The 18,352-nt window shown below is 31.7% G+C and overlaps 1 protein-coding gene across 1 annotated transcript in view; it reads left to right on the top strand.

The window, feature by feature from the left end:
• The window catches only part of LOC124541059 (filamin-A), a 112,943-nt gene that overhangs the window by 73,198 nt on the left and 21,393 nt on the right, over positions 1–18,352 (top strand). The window contains exons 21-25 of the mRNA XM_047118871.1: positions 7,518–7,657; positions 12,345–12,470; positions 15,387–15,507; positions 17,169–17,242; positions 17,650–17,806. Of these exons, the coding sequence (XP_046974827.1) occupies positions 7,518–7,657; positions 12,345–12,470; positions 15,387–15,507; positions 17,169–17,242; positions 17,650–17,806 (618 nt within the window). The remainder of the gene's footprint in view (positions 1–7,517; positions 7,658–12,344; positions 12,471–15,386; positions 15,508–17,168; positions 17,243–17,649; positions 17,807–18,352) is intronic.

Here is an 18,352-nt window from a genome sequence, read left to right as displayed (position 1 = left end):
ACTTAATTGATAATAACGGTATATTCATCATTTCGAACGGCACTTGTATTAATATAATTACATTTATAAGACCACCTTCTATATAAATAAATAAATATTGGACAACATCATATACATTACTCCGATCCCTATATAAGTAGCTAAAGCACTTGTTTTATGGAAAATCAAAAGTAACGACGGTGCCACAAGCACCCAGACCCAAGACAACTAATGAACTTTTTCTACATCGACTCGACCGGGAATCGTACCCGGGACCTTGGAGTGGCGTAACCATGAAACCGGTGTACACACTATTCGACCACGGGGGTTGTTAAATCATATTATATCTTATATGTATATAAAAAAATACCGTCATATGTAGTCGTCGGTAAGACCGTTACAAATAATCCACTTTTCAAATTAATGTTTCAAGTTAGATAAGAGAAAAAACAAATTCCGTTTACAAGTACACGTTCAGTAGCTGCCACTGCAACTAGAATTTGCCGTTACTTTACGTGACCTCATGCGAGTGACGGTCACGGTAAGCGTACATGGATATTACGCATAGGGTAATTCTACTAACAAATCGTCCCTTTATCGCAATCGAATCGAAACGTAATCTATACTTCTAAACTAATATTATAAATGTGAAAGTAATAGAGCCGAATTTGATGAAATTTGGTATGAAGCAAATTGGAACTTAAAGAAAGGACATAGGCTACTTTTTTGCCTAACACAATGACAACCAAAACCCTTAAACTCGAGGGAAGCCCCGCGCAACAATTTTACTAACACATCGATCCAATTGCTGTTCGATCGAATTTTAATCGGGATCCTATCGAAATCATTAAAAATTAGTAGAATTCGGCCCAGGACGCGAGTCGCGAATAAATAAAAATAAAACCTTTGTAATGGTTTATGTTCTTAATTGCATTTTCCGCTTTATGACAGTCAACAAAATTTTACAGTTTCTTTAACAAACTATTTATTAATTATTTATAATTAATTGATGACATGAAACAAACTACGGATGTAGAATTTTTCGTGTCATTTGTTCCATTATATGTATTCGTTATTTCATTCATTATGAAAGTTTTAAAAATATATCTTTTAAATAAACAAAGATGTAAAATTATACAGTATTAGCTTATGAATGATCCCTGTAAAAGTAAGTAACGTAAAGTAAAAGCCTGTACATTTCCCACTGCTGAGATAAGGCCTCCTCATCCATTAAGGAGAGGGTTTGGAACATATTCCACCACGCTGTTCCAATGCGGGTTGGTGGAATGCACATGTGGCAGAATTTCGATGAAATTAGACACATGCAGGTTTCCTCACGATGTTTTCCTTCACCGCCGCGCATGAGATGAATTATAAACAAATTAAGCACATATATATCACTATATATGGCACACATATAAGCACACATATAAGCACATATATATCACTATATATCTATATATATACAACTATACAAGCACCACTGTGCTTGCCTGGAGTTGAACCCGCAATAATCGGTTAAGATGCACGCGTTCTAACCACTGGGCCATCTCAGCTCTATTGATCCCTGCCCATTGGATAAAACATGTGACTATTAAAATGAGATTCAAACCCTCGCAAAAATATCATGTTTTTTTTTACTCATTGAAAGACAAAATCGACACAAATTGGGAAAGTAACACTTCGCCTAGTCAATATTTTTGTTATTTTCTCGTTTACTTAATTTACGTAGTCAGGCAAAAGGAGTTACATAATGCTAAGTGAACGCAAACACTTAACATTAGCACTGAATAAAATATCACATATTAGTTACATTACTATTGTGCAAACAAAAATGATAATAATTAAGACAATATGTCCTTTTCGCCTATTGAACTTATTCGCTCACCCTTCAAAGCGGACCACAAAAATACTAAGTATGACTACCTGGGGTTAGAATATGTGACATAATGTGCTACACGAGTGATACCCAAGCAGGCTTACACATATCCCAAGCACCAAATGAATTGTTTGCAGTAACATAATTTTTTATTTTTTTTAATAGTTAAAAGATAACACAAGTCAACAAAAAAAATTTTTTTTTTTGGGTTTGTTATTAAATTGATATTTTCTGATTGTCTACAAGTAAAAGTAATCACAGGCACAATTCATAACAAATAAAGTTTGCTTTTGTACATTTTACAATGAAAAATAAATATTTTAAGATTTTGAGAGAATTCTTAAGGAACAACAAATTTAACACACCAGTAACGGGGTTAGAAGGGGTTTACGAGTATGAAACGGAGAGCGGCGGGTAGTCTCAGCAGTATGCGCATGAGCATTACCGAGAAATGACGTCATTCGTGTTGCTCGAAGTCCAAAATGGCTTCCAAAAAGTGTGAAAATAACATAAATTATTTTTGTTACATTTGTGGCGAATTCATTAAAGTAAGGGTTAAAAAAATAGTTTTTCGTCAAATATAAGACTTTGTGAAGCTTATAAAGCTTATTTTTATCTACCTACTCGAAGTCAAGATAAAATATGGGCATCTAAATTCCCGTGTGGTAACTGCAAAAACACATTAGAAGGTAAGAGAGTTAATAATAACTTTCAAGTATACTAATTGCAAAAAAATTACGATATGTTATGAACAACGTGTGTATCAACATATATATTTATATATGTGTGTGTTATTTTTTCCAGCTTGGTATTGAGGAGATAAAAAATGTATGAAATTCGCAGAACCAAGAATATGGAGAGTGCCCACTAATCACATAAATGATGACTAGTTTTGTGTAGTTGATCAACGCAAGCGTCGGGCTGGCAAAAATGCCAAGAAAATTCAGTACCCAGAACTACCATCAACAACCGCTCCAGTACCCCACAGAGAACATATTCCTGTGCCTTCTCGTTTAAAACCAAAGGGACAGCTGCCGCTATCACAAATATCTAGTAGTAGCGGATGCCGCGAATTCTTACCCGAATCAGTGTCTGTTGAGCCACATCTTATTAATTTAGAAGAGTTTAATGATAAATCATCTTTTGAATATTCTAAACTGTACCTAAACTTAAAGCAGAAATAGTAGTTTCCCGGCTTAAACAGTGAAATTTGCTCAAGATGGATTGGTGACTACGTATGGAGCTTAATACGACAAAGTTCCTACTTACAATGAAAAAAAAAAACCAAAAATGTTTTTATTTTTAAAATAGTTTCTGTTTTTTTTATGTTTTTAGAAATTTACCTTTATTTTTCCTTTTAAATAAATATTATTAACAAATAAATTATATTCTTTTTCTTAATTTCTTTTTCTTAATTAACTGAATTAAAAAATTTTGAATTTCTAAAAATTTTAAAATTCGTTCTAGTTGCCACAACAGCAAACTTTATTAGATAAAATTATTTTTTCCTTGTTTGGTTAGACATAATTAAACAAAATCAGCACCACAGAACTCAGACTCAAAAACCGTGTTGACTTGTGTAATCATTGCGATGAACACAAATCGAGTTTATAATGCCTAGAGAAAGCATTTTAGCTTAAATTCTAAATATCTTCAAATTAAAATCTTAAGCAACTGACGCCAAATTATAGCTATTACAATGAGACCTCAATTTCTCGAAAACATTTTAAAAATGTAGAACTAAATAAAAGATGACGATTGTTACAGACCAATTTAGTATTGAGCTTGAGAATGAGAACAAAACGAAAACTTATTATCACAGTCAACGTTTAAATGCTACGACAAAATAGAAATCAAGGTAATTGTCTGTGAAATAAGTCATATTTTAATATCGGCTTCAAAACCTCAAGAAGATTAAAAGATTATAAAACACTAAGAATGAAAAGGACTTTTGAGTTTGTTCTTACTTAGAGCTTTGGACAAACCCTTCGGATTAGGCATAGAGTGACACAACTGAGATGTAGCTTCGGCTTATTCAATAAAACCGATTACTGATTTGCACAACCAATAGAAATAGCTCCCTATCGCACCATTCGACGCTATTCGTTACTATAGATTCAAAAATCGCAAAATGACGAATATATTAGGTGATATGATATTACAAGTAATTACGTTTGTGTAAAGATCATATTCACATAAATAAATATTGATAATTTTGGATTGCGTAGTAAATTCGGATATGTTCGGTTTTAGGAATTTTGCCGATGCTGCATCTAAGTTGTGTCGTACTATACCTCATTAGATATTCTGCCACAAACAACAACACTTAGTATTGTTTTGTTTTGAGGCACAAAGAACATAACGTCTTAGGCAAAGTCGGTAATGTTCTTAAACTACCAACGGAATAGCCATTGGCACTTTGAGTAATATTAACGTTTATGGCTGTAATTACCACTTACTATCAGGTGGTGCATTTCCGTCCACCTAAATCATTTATATTGAATTTACAACCAATTAAATAAGAAATACGTTTAAAGTCGTATTTATTGTTATTACATTTGAATTATAGATATAGATAGGAGAAATATTTGCTGTTTCAGACATTTAGTGTAAAGAGTACTACCTCTTTGATAATATAGTCAAAACTAAAAATTATGTCGAATTTTTCGAGAGCACGATTTAAATAGTGAATTTCAAATTCTGAAAGAGCGTCATTATACTTTGTTTTAGACCACTAATTAGTCCCGATGGTGCATTCAATAACGTGTACCGTTACTAAGCGAGTAGGGACGTAACGGTAGGAACTCGAACTGGTTTAGGCATCACCTGGTGCAATTTATTGTTTAACCGATACATATATCATCGACGAAACACGTACATTTATTTAAAGTTTCGTAGCAAAATTATTTTGGTAAATAAAATATTGAAAGCTGATACAACAACAACAACAACAGCATGCAAATTTCCCACTGCTGGGCTAAGGTCTCCTATCCCTTTCTCCTCACCACGCTGTTGCAATGCTGGCTGGTGGAATACACATGTGGCAGAATTTCTATGAAATTAGCCACGTTTTCATTCACCGCCAAGCTCGGGATGAATTAAAAATACAAATTAAGTACATGAAAATTCAGTGGTTAAAATTAAAGCTGAAAACTATTGATCCGTTTTTAAATTATTACCTTGTCCCGTGTTTGATACCGGGCAAGTATTACTGAGATTGAATATGCATAGTTTGTGTTTTTAATGTATTTTACGGTGACTATTAAAAAAGTATAGAAAAACGCATATAAATAGTAAAATTACGCAACATATTTGCCTTCATGTTGGCTCTACTAGTAACAAGAAGGTTTCTGATATCATCCTCGTATCATTTCCTGAGTTCTAAAGTAATTTTTACTTTCGATTTGATGTTATGTTTTATTTGGTTGTTCTCAATTTAAATGTCTCTCGTAAAAATAATATAACAAAAGAACTATTTTTAAAAGTATTGCTGTTAAATTAAATTCGTTACAGTGTTTTAATTTAATTATGTAGCAACACCGTGTCTACAAAGACAACAAACAAAGACTTCGAAGTGCTACTCCAGTTAGATAAGTGAAAAATATAAAATGTCGTAACTTGAACGTAATATCCGTAAATAATTTAAATCACTTTTCGAACTATACAAGTCACTGTATGACATCTAATTTCGACTAGCTTCAACTTTTTTTTTTTAATTTGATGTCATTGCAACAGCTTTGCTTTTTAGTTTTATTTATATTATCTTTGAATAACAATTGTCTGTTCGATATTTAAAATTAGAATGCTCTATTAATTATACGTTTTCCATTCGAATTTCATTTCAAACTCACATTCAATATTTGGGCTTTCATTGCATGTTCCTTGTTCTTTGTATCGTTTTTTAAAAAATAAAAATAAATCAATCTCCATAATAGAGTTTTGAAAAAGTCTTTCTGACTAACATTTCAATCTCGATGCAATCGGTTTTACGTTGTCTGCATTTTGATTTGAAAGTCGATCTATCGCACTAAATATAATTTGTTTTTGTTTTAGTGAAATAGTTAAAGATTTGTGAGTTTGATAGTATTTAGTATCAAACGATACTTTCTACGACAATACTATAATGAGAATTTAATGCTCATCAATCGATATAGCAAGATTACGTTTAGCTATTCAAATGTAGATTATAAAAGCTACGTTTATAGTCTAATTTTAGAGTAGAAAATCTTAAAACCTTCTTAGAAATGCGATGCATAATTTGGTTTAAGTATTGTGTACATTACTGTTTTTCATTTTTTAGTTAGTTATTACAAAAAGATACGATATGGAACTTATTTATTTTTGTATTTTTTTTTAAAAGCAAGTTCAAGGCTAGGGATGTTTCTTACCGGTTATCATTGTGAAAGGCAAATTATAATTGGCGCTGAAATTTGTAACCTTAATGTTTTTTATCGTTAATTAGTTCGAGTTTTCGTCGGTATTTGATATTTCAACGATGAAGAGTAGCGAATAGCGGCAGAGTTTTGAAAAACGTAAATTACATCGCAAACCGCTTCTGTACGTGTTTCGATTGAAATTCTTTGATATTTCAACGTGTAGATGTTGAGTGTTTTTATTTAAAAAAAAATATATACAGATTAATATTTATGTGCACTTTTTTTAACAATTCTTAACGTTTAATATTTTCAACGCCATATCAATTTATTTAAACATAACTAATACAATGTTTTCACATTGTTTGTTTTTAACGAATTTTCTGCACAATATTTTTTTGTGATGGGTACATGAATAGTATATCTTTGTGATGGGCATTTAATGGGAAGTAGTTACCGCCGCTCGTAGACAATGACGCTCTATGAAATAATACTATTCATTCCTTACATCGTCAATGCGCCACCAAACTTAAGAACTTAAAAAATTATGTCACTTGTGCCTGCAATTACACACCGCAAACAACCATATCGTGTACTGCGTTTGGCGGTAAAATATTTGTGTTTTGTCGACGACGGGCTAATACAAAGCTACTACCGACTAATAGAAAATAAAGTGAGGATTTTAATGCTTAAATACTTTCAAATAAAAGTTAATATTCAAAAGATTTTCAGAACGAAGTAGGTAATCTGTGAAACGTTTATTTGCATAAAGTCATTTCCTCACTCGGCCGTCAAACTAGAAACAATTTGAGAAGATGATTGATCGCCCCCTTATTTTGTTTTGTTGTCTACTTAGCGAGCGTTTGTTCTCATACAATTATACTTTAGTCAATTTTCTCGAATACTCAAAACCGATTTAGTGGAACTGCCTTGATCGACGATTCGAGAACTTTTTGAAAACAACAATCATTTTTAATATTCCTTGTTTATTCGACACAATTCGTAGGAACGCAGTCATGCACACGTTTATTATCGTTTTTTACTTTATATTTTTATGTACTCTGCCGGCGTTGTTATTTTGTTTGTTTGGGTTGCATTAATAACTGCTAAAGGTTTTAACTGTGGTTTCAAATGTTGCAGAATCATCGTTTATATTAAACCGCACAAATTATTTTAATTGTTCCGAGATATAACAAATACAAAAATGTTTCTCAATCAACATTATTAACATAAATTAATTATATTTTTCGCTTTGATTATATGATTATAATAATTGTTATTTTCAGGTTCTCCGTGGAAGGTAGAGGTTATGGCAGGGCCGGCGGGCGGTGGCGGAGGAGAGCCCACGAGGCTGATACCTGCGCGAGTGCCGGCCGTGTTTGAAATTTCGACTTCCCCTGGCGCGCCTACGTTCAACAAAAACGAGGTGAGTTCCTATTACTTAATCTCAATTAATTTCTTACTTAAGTTGCTCATAGTGACAATAGATTACATTTTTGTTACAAAATTTAGATAGACTTTTTATTTCTTAATAAAAAGTCAAAAATGGAACTCTTTACCAGCACACGTGTTCCTCTCCTCTTGTAACCTCGGTGCCTTCAAACGAGGCGTGAAGAGGCATCTTACGGGAAGGCATGGCGAAGGTGACTAGTGGAGCTCATTCTTGCTGTGCGTACTAGTCAGTCGTCTTTGCCTTTGACTCCACTTTCACTTACCATCAAGTGGAGTGGAGTCATATGCCTACCCGGATAATATAAAAAGAAAGTAGAATGACATAAAATATAAAATAATGAGTAAAAAAAATAGTAGTATAGTATGTTAAACGTAATAATTAAAGTTTCTAAACCTTATAAAAACCCAATGGTTTTAAAATATGTCAGTAAAGTGTATATTGCGTATTGCTGTACTTATTTCGTTCAGCTAATAAAGATATTTTTATGTGTATCATGTATGTGTAGGTGAGTCCTGCTCTTAGGAATAGCTACTAACTAAGTAAACCACGTAGAAAATTATCATTATGATGGATTGTAGGTAGGTACGTTGTATGCGTGTTATCCATTACAGTGGAAGTGTTCTGTTTTGATACACAAAATACTCATCTATGTATTGAGTTGTATATTTTTAAACACACAGCTTCAACTAAATAAACGACACGTTTTGATCATACTGTGGGCTCCCCTTTTTTTAAATGTCAAACATATTTTTTAATTTAATTATATTATGTAGGTAGGTAGGTAGACATAGACATTGGCGCTGTTAGAAATATGAACTGATCCTTGATTCGCCAATGCACCGACAACTTTAAGACATATTTTCATGTCACTTTTGTATGTCACTATAGCCTCACTCACCCCAACCGGAACCCATTACTAAGCACATATATTTGGTTCATGTTTCGTAAAAATATATAATATAAAAAGCCAAAATGTTTAATGTAAAATGTAAAAATGGCACGGACGTCTGCGAGCCTGTGGATGTTGTAAACTAAATATATATATATTTGGTTTGGTGGTAGAGTGTTATAAGAGGGTGCTACTTACTCACACGAATATGCACAAAGTCCTACCATCAATTTCTTTTTTTTTATACGTTATTATTCACATAATTTTACGTTACATAATTTGACCTGATCTCATCGGAAAGCGGGTGTCAACCAGAGACTGTTAATTCGAGCTGCATTGCTTTACAGCTGAGAAACTATTGAACTGAATTCGATATAAAAGTTACGTGATCTTTTTCAAATTTCTCTGTAAATATCAATTGTATCTGACTTGTATTTAAATCATCAATATTCAGCCTCAGCTTATCTAGAAATAAAACAAAACCATTAAATTTATGATGACACTCGATTGAACATGTCATATTCGGAATTTTAATAAACGGTATATTGTACGTAATTAAATGTAAACTATCTAAATCGCTTCAAGGAAATTTTATACAAAAAGAAACGTCAAACTCGGTCAGAAATGTATCTCTATAAAGAAATTGCTTTCTAGGTTCTGAGTTGTGAACTAAGTAGGTTGTTCACGGTTTGTTTAAAAATATTACCTCACTCTGAATACCATGTTCCACTTTCGAAACAAATCAACCGCGCATAATTGTTTATACGGACAAGTGTGTAAATACGAACAGTAAACGCGCCAGAAACATCTGTTAAGCGTCCGTTTTGTGTAGCAAATAAAAAGCGGGTAAGTACAACGCTTTGACCGAAATCCAGACTTGTAGAGCACTCATAAGCATACTGCTGGGTACTGCCGTTGTGTGCAAACAAAATAGCCATATAACTACACGGCAGGCACGTACTTAGGTGTGTCATAAAAACTAGGAACCATAGATGCATGATTTATCTTCACTCGACGTAAAAGCGTTGGCATTTTCCAAGAGCTGTGACAATTTTAGATTTATTAGCGCTACAGTGAATCTTTTAGTATTATATAACGTCGTATATGCACGCAGCGTGATGTTATTATAACAAAAATGTTTTTATTATACCTCTTCCGTATTAGCATCAAAAGCTTTTGATCTCTACTCGGAAAATTAGTATCTGCTGTTATATAGAGTGCAGTTTTCAAAGACTTTTTATGACCTATATTAATAAGAAACAGAATATAAGAATCTTAGCTACGTGAATAATTATATGAACAATTAAATAAAAGAAATATGTATGAAATTTTATAATATTCATTTATTTAGTGAATATGAAATAAATATAGTAGGTATCATAACAGCGCGTTGAATAGCTCTCGAGCCTTGTAATATACAGACATGATAAATGACATTTCAGGTGGATGGGAGACATGAATCCAATATTCATTAAAAAAAGTTGAATGTGTGTGTATGAAATACAACAGACATTCCCTTTATCTGTACTTCTATGCTATGTACTATAATATTATAAATGTGAAAATAAATCTATCTATCTGTCGCTCTTTTACAACAAAACAACTGTATCGAATTTGATGAAATTTAGTATCAAGCAAACTTGAACTTTAAGGAAGGACATAGACTACTTATTTTCCCTAAAGCATAACAAACAATCCCCTTAAAAGCTTGCAAAGCCGCGAGCGGCAACTAGTATTTTAAATATATATTGTTAGAAAAAACGATGAAGATCACGATGTGTTTTCTTATAACGGTTTTTATATTCACAGACATGTCCGTGTCTTTTAACAAAGAACAACAATAACAGCCTGTACATTTTTCCCTGCTGGGCTAAGACCTCCTCTCCCTTTAAGGAGAAGGTTTGGAACATATTCCACTACAATGTTCCAAGGCGGATTGGTAGAATACACGTGTGTAAGAATTTCTATGAAATTAGACACATGCAGGTTTCCTCACGATGTTTTCCTTCACCGCCGAGCATGAGATGAATTATAAAGATAAATTAAGCACATGAATATTCAGTGGAGCTTGCCTGGGTTTGAACCTATAATGATCGGTAAAGATGCACGCGTTCTAACCACTGGGCAATCTCGGCTCATTATATATGGTTATTATAATTTCCATTCTGATCTTCTAAAATCATAATATATTAAATATATTTTCGTCTCCTTATATAATTAAATCTAAGTATATTCAATATTTACTAATACGCAACCTTTTCATTCAGCATCTCAAAAGTACGTTGACAATATATTAAAATACCAAGTCCGTAAATCTTTGTACGGAGAAAATTTAGGGTCGTACCAATTATTGTTGCTCACTTGTATTCAGTCGGATAAATCCGAAAAGGAACCGGATTTCAAGATTCTAATCGTAACATATTTATCAAACATTTTCTTTGAATTAAAAAAAAAAACGTAAAAAGCGCTTTGACGTTTACAATTAACAAAAGCTTTATAATATTGGATATAAAGGATATGAAGCTTTTGTTAATATACCTCCAAATTATTCTAATGCTTATGCATATTTTTTATACATATATTGCTTAATTATTCTACCCATATTATGCATTAAATTACCATAATTGAAAAGGGCTTTAAGCCGGTTTTACTATCGCGTGCTAATTGTGCTCGTTAGTGATATATCATACATATACCTATATTTGATCGCTGATCGTTAAAATATAGATTAAACTTGATCCTCGTCCGTGAAACTTATCTACAAAGGAGGATTAAACGATTTTAATACTTCATGCAATATTATATAATCTTTATATAAAAAAAAAATCCTACCCAAACTTGAACAATTTTCAATCGAATCGGGCTTCGACAATATTGAAAAATGAAAAATTCGTTTAAAAACTGCAAAGCTTTATTCATTTGAAAGTTATTTAGGGCAAAAAGCTCTTTCATTGATAAAAAGGAAAATACTTTTTCAACGGACTAGTTTTCGTATGCAGTTTCGTGTTAGATTAAAAGTTAAATAGAAATTGAGTGCTTCGAAATGATTATTTTAAGAAAGAAATACGGACACTTTGTATAATACTTTTTAGACGTTTTTACTTCTTTAACAAGCATTAAATAGAAGATCAATTAATATTGTTTTCAACGATTAATCTCCTACAATAAACTACTTGTAAGGTGTCTTTAAATTAATTATTATATAATAAATTAAATATATTATTAATCTTCAATAGAACGATGTTATACCCAATTTTTTTCTTACTGTTCGACTATATAGCTACTAAACATATTTTGGTTTCATTACAGCCAATTGGATAGTTATAGGTACCATCTCAGGCAGCTAGCGGCAGTCTTGACTTTGTTAGTCTGTGAAAAGACTGGCAAAGATGGTGACCGCTATAATACATACATGTATTAAATAAGTCGTTGTACAAAATAAAAACTCATTTTTACTTTTCACGAAAAAACAGCATATAGTTGTATATATTTAAATAGTAGTCGCCCGCGGCTTCGCGTTTTAGGGTGATGGTTGTCATGTGTCATACAAAAAATTGTATTTCCTTTCTTGCATTTCAAGTTGACTTCATACCAAATTTCATCAAATTCGGTTCAGCGGTTTGGTCTTGAAATAGCGACTGACAGACAGATAGACAGACAAAGTTTTACATTTATAATATTAATATATATTGTTTGTTATATTTAATTAAAACATTCTGAATAGCAATACAATACAATAGGTGCATTTTTTAAATTTCGTTTTCTCCGTAGGTCGGTGTAACAGTGACGGCACCATCTCGTCGCCCTGTCACAGCACGCGTGCTAGACGTGGTGGAACGTCCCGGAGTATACCGCATCGAGTTCACGCCGGAGGAAGTCGGCACACATTTGATAGACGTAAGACATTTTTTACTTTTTTTAAATACACTGGTAAAGAAGGCATATTATTCAGTACAAGATTATGTAAACGGTAAAAAAAAGTTTGGAAATAATACTATTTGACTTTCAGGCAGGATAAATTACTTACATATATAATTGTAATTACTAACATGACTGTATTTTTAAATGTCGAAATTGAATAACTACTGAATTTCTTGCCGGTTCTTCTCGGTAGAATCTACTTTCGGAAGCGATGGTAGCTTCACCTAATATCGTTGTTAAATGACGATTCAAAAGTGCTTGTATAAGCCTACTTTCATAGTGTATATTTTAATGTATGGTTTGATTATATGGACATTTTTACAAGTTACGCATAATGATTTATAGCTTAGAATAATGCCTGTTTAATATTCTCGACACGTCTCCCTAAAAACACACGATTTAAATATTAAAAAAATAAAAGTTCAATTTTGTAGTACCGGCCTGACAGAATGATATATATATTTTATAGAAGCTATTTTTTAAACATTTTTTTTAGTACGATAAACCATCCAAGTACGAATTTGCCTTTAGTTTAACTTACAGCAATAATTTTGTATAATCACAAATGTACATATATATAAAGATCCCATTCAACTTTTCGTATTTAACCAATGGCTAACTAATTATGTAATTCTGAATTTAAATAATACAAGTAAACAATACATTTACTTTATGGAGTCATTTATCTAAAATAAAAGTTTATCAAACTTTAAATTAATGAAATTGACGATATAAAAAAGTATAAACTAAACATTTTAATTTTCCTTGAATTATATAAAAGAACCACAAACCCGCATTCGAACTTTGTGGAAAAATATGTTCCAAACCTTCTCAAATGGAGTGGAGGCCTAAGCCCAGCAGTGGGAAATTTACAGGCTGTTGATGATGATGAAGATGATGATTTAAGCTATTATTTTTCTACATTATTATGTCCGAAAATTAAATAATTAAAAATATCGCACAGATCTTATTTGAAATATTAACATAAATATTTAAATTAGACAAATCTTGTTATTCATGGCTGAATCTTTGGGAGCATATCTCTTCTTAAAAAAAAAAACATTACAATCCAATTTCGAATTCCATTAAACGACAATTGTTCTAAATTTAATATTTATGATGTAATATAAATGAAGTGTATGTCAACAATGAACTAAATTTATCTTCGGCTTAATGTAGATAGAATCCAAAAGGGATTCATAAAGTCGGAACGCGGTTGTATTTACATAGATAGGTACGCATTGAAGTTAATAATAGCTTGACTTATCTATCTATATTCTAATCTTTCTGAAGAATCACTCATCTATATAAAAACTAGTAAATCAGAACTGGTAAGTAGACATCTACATAAAAATGATTAAAATAATAAAAACATTATAATAAGAATTTTTTTAATAACGATTTATAACAATTGATACTACAATTATACGCATACAAAACTTCTATAAGCTACATTATTTATATTTAAGAAAGAATCGTTTAAAAAATAAAAAGCATTCATTAGCAAAAAGAGGTTCTACTAAAGTAGGTTAGAACCTCCTTTTATTTTAAACTAGTAACAAAATTTGATTACAACAAATTTAAAAAATATTTTTTATTTTACATATAAAATAATACATATAACTAGGTTTTCATGAAGACGTCCATATTTCACCTAGTAAATTACACTTTAAGTAAGGGTAACCATTTGTCAGGATCTCGAACGCCGATAATATATCAAAGGTATAATAATTTTACACATTGGAATAATGTTAACTTACCTTCTTACAAATGTAAGATAGTGACAAAGAATTCGGTAAGAATCCTAGAAAGGTACTTAATAGGTAGAATCTTAAAGTATTATATATTAAACAAAATTAGAAGAGTAACTTCAACAATACTGTTTTATTTATTGATTTTTTCGGTTTGGTATTCGGTTAAGTTCGGTAGGTTTTCGGAACGTGAAAAAGAAAACAATAAGCGATTTCGAAAAAGGGAAATTTGTGAAGAGTTTTCAGGTAAACTTCGAAAATGATTTTCAACAATGAAAATCTAACCGTACCTACATAAGTTTGTTAACTTTTGTGCTTCGAAAATGTCACGTCAAATTTAAAGTAAGGACCTTCACCTTTAGAAGTCGAAAGTAGGTCTAAACTTTACGACAAAATACACGAAAACACAAAAGAGCAATGAGAGAGGTGTGGAAATTTATTATAATATCATGCGGAACATACCCTTTGTATACAGGAATTACAGTACTTTTTTATTTTAAAAAATGTAATCTTAGGTAGAAATTTTTCGGGTATAATAACTGTGGTAACAAAAATATTGAAAATAATTACCAGAAATTCATAAAAGAATTGTTAATTAATTGAGATAGATACATATGTGTACATAGAAGATATAGAAAATTAAATCATACAAAAACAGTCGAATTACTTGCCCTAATACTTTGCAAATTATTTATATAATAAAAGAATAAAATGCACCTCCTCACTTTTAACCCGATCAATATGTATTTATCCCTGAACTACAATGACAGCTACTGTATACTCATGTACTCGTGGATACATTAAGTGAAATTGATAATATTAAAACTGGGTAAACAACACATTGATTAGACTTAGGCCGGGATGGCCCATTGGCTAGAACGCCTGAAACTTAACTATTACTTACGGGATCAAATCCTGGCAAGCACCCTTTAATTGTCAAGCGCTTAACTTGTGTTTATGATTCGTCTCGTTGTGCGCATAAAGCAGTATTCGTGCAGCATAATACTATATTATATGAATACACATCAAGATTTCCTTTTCAAAAAGTAGGAAGACGGGTTACGTTCCCAGACATGAGACCATAACAGTTACTAATAATCTATTAAACAGCTTTAAACTTCAATGCTATTATTATTTACAGGTTTCCATTGGCGAAGACAAATTAGCCGCTGGCCCGTTAGTCGCCAAAGTATACGATGCAAGCCTCATTAAAGTCACAGACATCGGCAACGCTCTGGTCGGACAACAGTGTCAGTTTAGAGGTAAATTAATTGACTAATTAAAATAAATTGTGACTGTTTAATATAGCTAGTCTTATCTCTAGTATAAGTACAAAAACTACATTGCAAAAATTAAATTTAAATAGTGTTATCATGCCATCTACTATACACATATATAACGATATAGTCCTTTTTTTAATTTATTTATGTACCGACGGTTGTTATATTATTCGTTAATTACCATTAAATCGGTAAAGGAAAAATTTAACAAGATCCTAATAAAATATAAATTAACTACTTATGATCTTTATTAAAGTCAACAATTTCTACATACGAACTTTTACAGCAACGGTGGCAATTTGTCTCCCGTCGATTTAAAACCGTTAATCCGATTTTTTTCCCGCTTCTGACTCCTGAATCCGCATTGCGTATACATGGCATATAAAACGGTAACGAAGTAAATCTTAAACAGGTAGCAACAATGTCAAGAAACCCTGATATTCGCCGTTGTGCTTTGCCTCCATCGATACGAAACAGGAGAGTTTTAAAAAAAACGAAAACAAAGGCACCGTGATACAAAATAGAAATTTTAAACAAAAGCCTACATTTTGTTTTCGATATTCCCGATACGCAGTTATTATTCACATTTCCGGCTAAACCGTTTTTGCCTTTTCAACAAATTGGTGCAGGTTTAAAATACTTTAAAATAAACATGCCATTGTATTAAAAGTTATGTGGTATTTTTACGTTCTAAATACTTTTTTGTTTTATCAACAATACATACTGGATCCCGCATGTATAGGTTACAGATTTTTATATTGATATCAAAATATAATATAGAAGAAAATTACGTATTTTATACGGAAGCATAAATTAAGTTTGTAGGTGTGATTTATACAACAACAACAGCCTGTAAATTCCGACTGCTGGGCTGATGGTCTCCTCTCCCTTTGAGGAGAAATTTTGGAACATATTCCACCACGCTGTTCCAATGCCGGTTGGAGGAATATATATGTAGCAGAATTTCTATGAAATTTGTCACATGCAGGTTTCCTCACGATGTTTTACTTCACCGCTGAACACGAGATGAATTATAAAGACAAATTAAGCACATGAATCGGCGGTGCTTGCCTGGTACGGTTAAGATGCACGCGTTCTAACCACTGGGTCATCTCGACTCATAGCCCAGCAGTGATATAAAGAGAAAACATAAATACAAACGGCCTTAGACAATTTACAACGAAAATGCATTGCGGTTTCGAAAATTGTACAAAAATGTTTCATTAACTCACTAAAAGCAGTCGCATGCACGGTAATAAGTTAAAAGAAGAGGTCAAGTGCCAGATTACACACGATCTCTTTAATTGTATAAAATATTTTTTTTAATTTCATTAATCAATTTTACTAATTATCTCAAGTATTTATAATGTTTTTTTTTGTTTTTAATATAATATTAAAACGTATTTTACAAATATTCGAAATTAATTAAAAAAAAATAGAATAAGGTAACAACTATCTAACTACTGAATTTATTTGACTTTGCGAATACTATACGACTATATATTTTTTTCTCTGGGTAAATATTTTGATATGCTCTATAAAATGATTAGTAAGTTCTGGATACATTAATAATAATATTAAAAACAACGTGATCAAATTGTATCTGCTAATAAATTTTACATAATTTGCATTTTCATTCACAGTGGACGCCAGCGCTGCGGGTGAAGGGCAATTAGAAATTTCAATCAATGAGGGTGAAGTCCCCAATCATGTACAAGTAAGTACTATGTAAACCTAAACAAACTTTAACTTAGTAAGCCCTGGAAGTTGCTGCTATTGACAGTGCTTAGACTTGACTTATTAATAAGCTATTGACTCAAGGGCTAAATTAAATACCAAAGGACTTACATAATATACTTATATTAATACTAGGTATACAAAATGATATTATAGATATATGAAGCTCTTTTGCCAGTTCTTACAGGTCAATACGTGAAATATATAGGTATACCTTTTACACGATGAAGCAATTATTAAAGTAATAAAAGTAAATAATACCCAATAATGAGTAAGATCTGTATTTTTAATGCATAACATTAAAATCTCTGTTTAGTAACATATGAATAGAATTAGAATCGTTGTAATTTCTAGTATGAAATCTGTTACATAAATATACTGTTTTAGGTAGTAGGAGGTGGACGCTGTCTTGTTTTCTGGAGGCCAGAAACAACAACACCTCATCGAGTTGATATTAAATTCAATGGAGAACCTGTGCCATCGTCGCCTTTTGTCTTTCATGTAGCACCTGCCCAGAGAGTCATAATCGACACTTCGCAAGTTGGTAAGTAAATTTAAATGTAATAGCGACCAATTTTTATTATTTTTACTGGCAAAAAAATATTGTTTAGTTCATTTCCTATTAAAATATGGTCAGTTTTTATCTAACATTTTGTCTAATTTGTTAAAATCATGTAGGTATAGTAATAATTCGTTATATACATACCTTTTCATATAAAAACAAATGTATCTGTACATATAAGTAAATAACGACTCCGAAAACTCTTCTAATAATTCAAACGTGTAGATTGCTTGAGTGATGAGTCTGGCCACTCACACTCAAAGTAATATATTTCTGAACTGTTTTTCTTTAAATAAGCATTATATTTAAACCATTTTTAAATTAACTTCTATAATGGGAAGGTATGAACGGCTGAAACGCTTCCTTCTTATTAAAATGTTATTATTCTTTACCAAGGCAATGAGCGAAACAAATATTTATAAATTAACTTATTAATGACAATGTGTATAAGATATGCCCTCACATTTTTTGCTCAAAAGAAATTAAATTTAATGCATTTTTCCGACCTTTAATGGCGTGTTTAATATT

This window comes from Vanessa cardui, chromosome 2 (assembly GCF_905220365.1).
Source record: "Vanessa cardui chromosome 2, ilVanCard2.1, whole genome shotgun sequence".
Taxonomy (NCBI): Eukaryota; Metazoa; Arthropoda; class Insecta; order Lepidoptera; family Nymphalidae; genus Vanessa; species Vanessa cardui.
The sequence above is the reverse complement of the archived record's forward strand: the minus strand, read 5'-3'. Positions and strand labels throughout refer to the sequence as shown.